The sequence below is a fragment of the Platichthys flesus genome, chromosome 19 (assembly GCF_949316205.1).
Source record: "Platichthys flesus chromosome 19, fPlaFle2.1, whole genome shotgun sequence".
NCBI lineage: Eukaryota > Metazoa > Chordata > Actinopteri > Pleuronectiformes > Pleuronectidae > Platichthys > Platichthys flesus.
Window position 1 is genome coordinate 6270835 of NC_084963.1, and position 6000 is coordinate 6276834.

General features: G+C 46.3%; 1 protein-coding gene across 1 annotated transcript in view; it reads right to left on the reverse strand.

The window, feature by feature from the left end:
• trabd2a (TraB domain containing 2A) overlaps positions 1–2862 on the reverse strand; it is a 52270-nt gene extending 49408 nt beyond the window's left edge. Inside the window, exons 1-2 of the mRNA XM_062412325.1 lie at positions 2268–2862; positions 829–1389 (exon numbers count right to left, since the gene is read on the reverse strand). Coding sequence (XP_062268309.1) covers positions 829–1389; positions 2268–2375 — 669 coding nt within the window. The 5' untranslated portion in view covers positions 2376–2862. The remainder of the gene's footprint in view (positions 1–828; positions 1390–2267) is intronic.
• Positions 2863–6000: the final 3138 nt, after the last annotated feature.

The following is a 6000-nucleotide window of genomic DNA, read 5'->3' on the forward strand; positions in this document are numbered from 1 at the left end:
GAGGGGACTTAAGTGTTTCGGTTTGAGGAACAAGGTTCTCTTTTTTTTTTCTGGGGATTTCAGACTCGAGTCATTAGGATCCATTTTTCCTTAATAACAAAGGACGTGGTGGAGCACGGCTGAGTGTTTGTACAGCTGATTAACACCGAACCTCTGAGCTCTGGGAGAGAGAGAGAGAGAGAGAGAGAGAGAGAGAGAGAGAGAGAGAGAGAGAGAGAGAGAGAGAGAGAGAGAGAGAGAGAGAACGACACGCCGCCGCCATCCAGAGAAAGATCTCAAATCCGAATTACACATCTGGTCTTTGTCGCAGGTAATACACATCTGAGTCTCCTGAGCCGGAGTAATTCAGGAGACGTGGTGAGGCCTCTTCAGCCGAGCAGAGTCATTGGTTCTACTGAAACAGACCGAACCCGCCAGTTGTGCCACGTGGTAACACATCATCTCAAACCCATTGCCGCACACTGGGACACACAGAATATGTCGACACGGGACAGAAGCAGGATGTGTTGATCTGTGGAATCAATTAGGGATTCACCAGTCCAACTGTTAGGACTCTGTTTGGCAAACTCAGCCAATAGCAGAGTACCAATGCTATAACACCAATGGGGCCACCGTGAACCTCCATAGTTGATTTCAAGAAAAACAGCCATAAAATTCGGAGCATTCTAAAGAATCATGAAATTCCTGACGAAGCATTTCTGCTTTTTACATTCCAACAGCGATGTGTCAAAGGTCACACAGTAAAATGCATGTGGTTGCAAACTTTGCTTTTAGTCAGCAGCTGAGAACCAGGTCAACCACAGGTCTGATCAACAGTTCCAAACTCACCTGGGAGAAGTTGAGCCCGTTGAGTGGATGACACTGTTCCTCCACCTTCTCCACAGCGCCTGTCCTCTTCCTCATCCTCTCCGCCTCCTGGGCCAGGTAAAGGTCCAGCACCGGCACCCCCCGCGTCTTAATGTCCGCCTCGGTTAATGAGTTCACCATCAGCATCACCCAAACCGGCCGCTTCCTCTCCCAGTTCCCAGCGATGGCGTTGAACAGGTAGTCTGCGTACAGTCCCTTCCCCCTCTGATCCGGCGTCATCCAGGACGGCATCATGAGCTTCACGTACTCCAGGTGTCTCTTGAGTCTCCGGTAGATGTCTCTGGGCAGGACGTCCTGCAGGTTCTCGCCCTGGGGAAGCAGCTGGCAGCTGGTCAGGGCTGAGATGGTGTACGGGTCCGTCAGGTCCAGCTCGAAGTAGACGATGCTGCTCTCCTGGAAGGCCTGCTTGGAGTTCTCGGGGATGTAGTCCCAGACGCGCGTGTAGGGAACGTGGATCGTACCATAGAAATATGAGGGGGGGTCCCGCTTGATCGTCCACAGGAAGGAGTTTAGGTCCGTTTGCTGAAGGAGAAGAGGAAAAACAACGATTAAGGATTATCGGTTTAAAAGCTTCAATCAGTTATTAGTTTCTTCACGTCATTTACTTTTAACGTGAGGTGTCACTGGGCCCGTCTGACACCAGCCAGTAAAACACTCGGTGTCTGAGTGAGAGTTTAGTGGACACATTACTAACAGACACATAATGACTTATTAACAGGCCACTTAGGACCCAAGTGCCAAACAAACAATACACATGTCAGAGACTATTAGACTCTGAGCTGTTACCCAGAAGGGTTTTCCATTTATTTTACCTCGAGAAAGAAAGAGGTGATCAATAAAAAAAAAAAAAAATCTATAGAGTTTATCTGTCCCCGTGGTAAACACAGCTGAATGGCAGTATGTTGCACTTGTGTCAGTTTTCAAACAAACCGACACTTTTGAGTTCAGTATTATGTTTAAAAACAGGATTTGTTTTATTTGATTAACTTTGTTGGATTTATGGGACTGAATGTGAAGGTGACACCTGTGACAGTGGGATCTTGTGATTGACATTTTTTAACTATTTGTCCCACAAGAAAACAGATGAATCAATGAGTAAACAAACAAACAAACAGGTACAGGCCTGCACGGAGCATGTTAAAGGAAACCAGACAGATTAAACCTGTTTCCCCATTAATTTGCACTGGATGCCTCCTGTTTCCATTGTGGGTTAAATTATCAAACTAATAACACAGAAGGAGATGCATGGGGGAAGAGGGTGAATGGCAGCTCAGGGCTCCTGTACTGACAAAAACTTCCATTGAACTACAGCTAAATAAAAGGTGAAGTGGCTTCTCTGGGGTAAAACTCACAGTGACCAACTCTCTTTCTAAGCAGAGCATGATTTCACAATGACTTACCTTCTTGTTCAGCTCGCAGTTGGCGGAGTCCTTCAGCCTCCACTGGTCTGCTCGGACCAGCAGCAGCAGCAGACAGGACTGGATGAATGCACCCAGAGTTGCCCGCATCGTAGCTCTCCTTCTCCTTCTCCTTTCTCCTCCGTGTCCAAACTTTCGCTTCTCAACGTGCTGCTACTGCTGCTACTTCTTCTCCCACAGCCGCGGCTCCATGCGGTCGCGTAAAACGAGCTGACAAGTATCCGACAAACCGCCGGACAGAGTCATGCTGCTGCCTTCAGCCACGGACGCACCGGCGCTGCAGCTTCACGTGTGTCTGGGAGAGGGAGAGCTGGTCATCTGGGGGGGTTTACGCACGGTCACACTGCCTCTCTCTCTCGCTCCACACGCACTCACCTCCCACTGTGAGTGTGCATTGCCCTCTATTCGCGAGTTTATCCAAGAAAGTTTGAGGGTTTCGAGCCAAAATGAATCAACAGGTCCGCGACGCGTCAACGCACCTGAAGCCAAGTTTAGAGGAAGTTTGTCTCCTCCTTGTTTGTCTGTTTGTTTGTTTGTGGCACCGGTTGTTGTTCTGTCACTGAGGATGGGTTTGCGCAAACTTCTTCTGCTCTCTCTGCTCAGTCCGCCGGCCAAGTCCTCACTGGGTGTATCTGCGGCTCTGCCTCTCTCTCTCTCTCTCTCTCTCTCTCTCACTCACTCTCTTTCTCTCTCACTCCCTCTCGCTCTCTCTCTCCGACGTGTGTGTGCGTACGTGCAAGCGTGCGTAATTGTGCGTGCGTCAGGCAACTCCTCTCTACCCCTTGGGTTGCCACTCACTCTCTCTCTCTCTCTCTCTCTCTACCTCTCTCTCCACCTCACACACGCTCACACACACATACACACGCAGCAGTAACGTGATTAAACAACACCCCAAACCGATGCATAAAGTCTCGATTTGCATCATTATAACTGAAGGTGTTACACCATCAGGATTAAGGGAGAATCACACCTCCGATTAATGCCAACATTTCACAAACATCCCCCTGACTGATAGGCCTGAAGTCCTGATTCCAACTCGATCAACCCTTTTTTGAATTTCTGGTTTCGGACGGGTGAGGTGTCCCCTTGTTGTCACCCTATTGGAGGCCCGCAGACAACCCCGGGTGCCAGTGGAGATCCCGTGGATAGATTATCATACCCCTGGTAGTTAATGCCTTACAAACTGGAGGCATTAACATGAGAAAACCAGCAATAACAGCGCCTGTTCCTCCGCCACACATCCGAGCACAGACATGGGAACCACAGATCAGCTCCACCTTGTTTAACGAGGAGCAGCAGCAGCTGCGACCGGGCAGGTCGTTCACCATGTGTTGACCAAATGTACTTTATTCCTCCAGGAGATGATGCTGGGATTCTTTTTTAAATATCCCCTTCATTTATTACCTTTTATTTTAGTACATTCATGTTTTGCCATGGATTCTGTGAAGCCCTTTTGTTACCATGTTTAGATAGGTGCTATACAAACGAAGTTATTATTATTATTAATCACATGTGGCACACAATTAAACCAGGACTGCATTGTCTGCTTTTGATGTTGTCTATAAATGCTGATGACTCAAAATATCTATTATAACTTTCAGCTTAATTTTTTTTTATTCCAAATTAAAATTCAGAAACATTAAGATTCAGCAATTGTTGTGTTTTGCATGGATACAAAATTATCCAGGCTCTTTGTGGACCTATATTTCGGGGTATCATTTGATTAGGTGTTAAAGGTGCATTACTATCCACTAGGACATATATACAATTTATATGTGCTATCATAAAAGAGTAAAACTGCTTATTTCAAAGATCACGCGCACACACATTGAGTGTCTCTGCTCCATGAGGCCGGTCTATGCGCTCTGGTTCTACGCTGTGCACCGTCCCACGTCCCGGTGCGCAGGAGGAGGAGGGGGGGGGGGGGCGCAGCGAGCACATGTCCGTGTCGTCAAACGTCTGAGTAAATACAAACCTGTTTGTTTACGCAGAGAACGAAGGACTCGGGGGCTTTAATGTCCGCTGTTTGCTGTTTGCAGACACACAACAACAGGAGCTGGTGACGGGAGGACGAGGAGCACAGACTGAGATTCGTTCATCTGCTCACCGGGAAGAACAAATACATTTAGAGTTTAGAATGGACACTAAAATATAAACGTGTACACTGACAAGGTTATGCACGCGTGTTCAAATACATGTGCATCTTCCAAAGAGCAGTTTTAAAATGTTATAAGTGTGAAATGTGGACACTTTCATTATCAGGCAATCCAACTTTGCCAAGATCTCACACAGCTCCCCCTGGTGGATAAAGTTATATTCTCCAGCTCTGCTCACCCTTCTTCAATTTGGTCCCATTGATAAGCTGAACCTGCTCTTAGTATATAACAGGCTCAGCCATTCATTGTGATTTGGGACTAAGTATGAGGATGAGGAGGCAGACGGGGAGGATGAAGGTGAAAAGGCAAAGACGATGAGAAGCTGCCGAGCGTCTCTCGGACAGGTCCATGTATCTGTGCTGATGACATGTGCAATCGAAAATGACAAAACATTGTGATGGTTGTGAACTGGTTGTGTGAGAGTGAGCGTGGGTGTGTCTGTGAGTGTGTGAGTCCAATTTCCGTTTCTCAATCCTTTTCAAAGATGAAAGAGGAAGCAGCTGCAGGTGTTCGTTTTACCTTCATACAAGGGCACAAACACAGATGAGCATTACAACACACACACACACGCACACAGACACACACACACACACACACAGGGAAAGCGCCAGACACCTGTCTTTTATTTCCATTATCCCACCATTCAGCCCACAGAGGCCGTTTCACATAAATACTTATCCAACATACATCATCCTCTCTGTGTGTACATGTCACATTTGTCTGAGGTAAATAACCTGTTAGCTTTAAAAAGTCTTCATTGGCTCCCTACAGCAAATTGAAACCACATATTTCACTCGTACTATAGACTCCGGGGTCAGGATGACGTCTTGGGGTCAAGTTTCGGGGTCAGGAATTCACTAACCGGCAACGTCACCCTGTCACATATCAGATCGAATATGTCTCAACAGTTTAAACCCATATGACTCACACACATATGGTTCTGATGAGCAAAAGAAATGAATTATACCCCTTTTTTAAATAAAGGTTAACTTAAGGTTTGAATTTCCTGAAACTATAGATTGTATATAATAACGGACGGCTATATCAGTGCGTCAATCATGAGTTTCCACCCAAGTTTTGCGTCTTGAAATAATGAAATATAAACTAAACTAATCATTTCATCAGTGTGATGATCTAAAATGACATCCTTTGAAAATAAGGATCTATTTACATTTTAGTTTGGCTGATGACCCATCCACTAACATGGAGGAGGCGGAGTTTATGACCTGTACTGCAGGCAGCCACCAGGGGGGCGGGATGATGTGGCTTCACTTTTTGGGGAGCTGTCATGTCGTCCATCATTATACAAATCATCTAATCACAGTATAGAAACAGTTCACGCCTTGATTTCCATGTTTCATTACATCTTTCCTTTTTCAATCTGTAAGTCTGTCTTATACAAACTGGAAATCACAGTGTTTCAATGCCTGTTCTCCTTCAGAATATTGTGTTTGAAGCTCGTTCAAGTGACCTCGCCGTGTGACGGGCGCACATCTGTACATTTCCACTTTAAAGTGTCTGTTTGTGAGGATCAAACAGAACCAGGCTCCTCTCAGGTG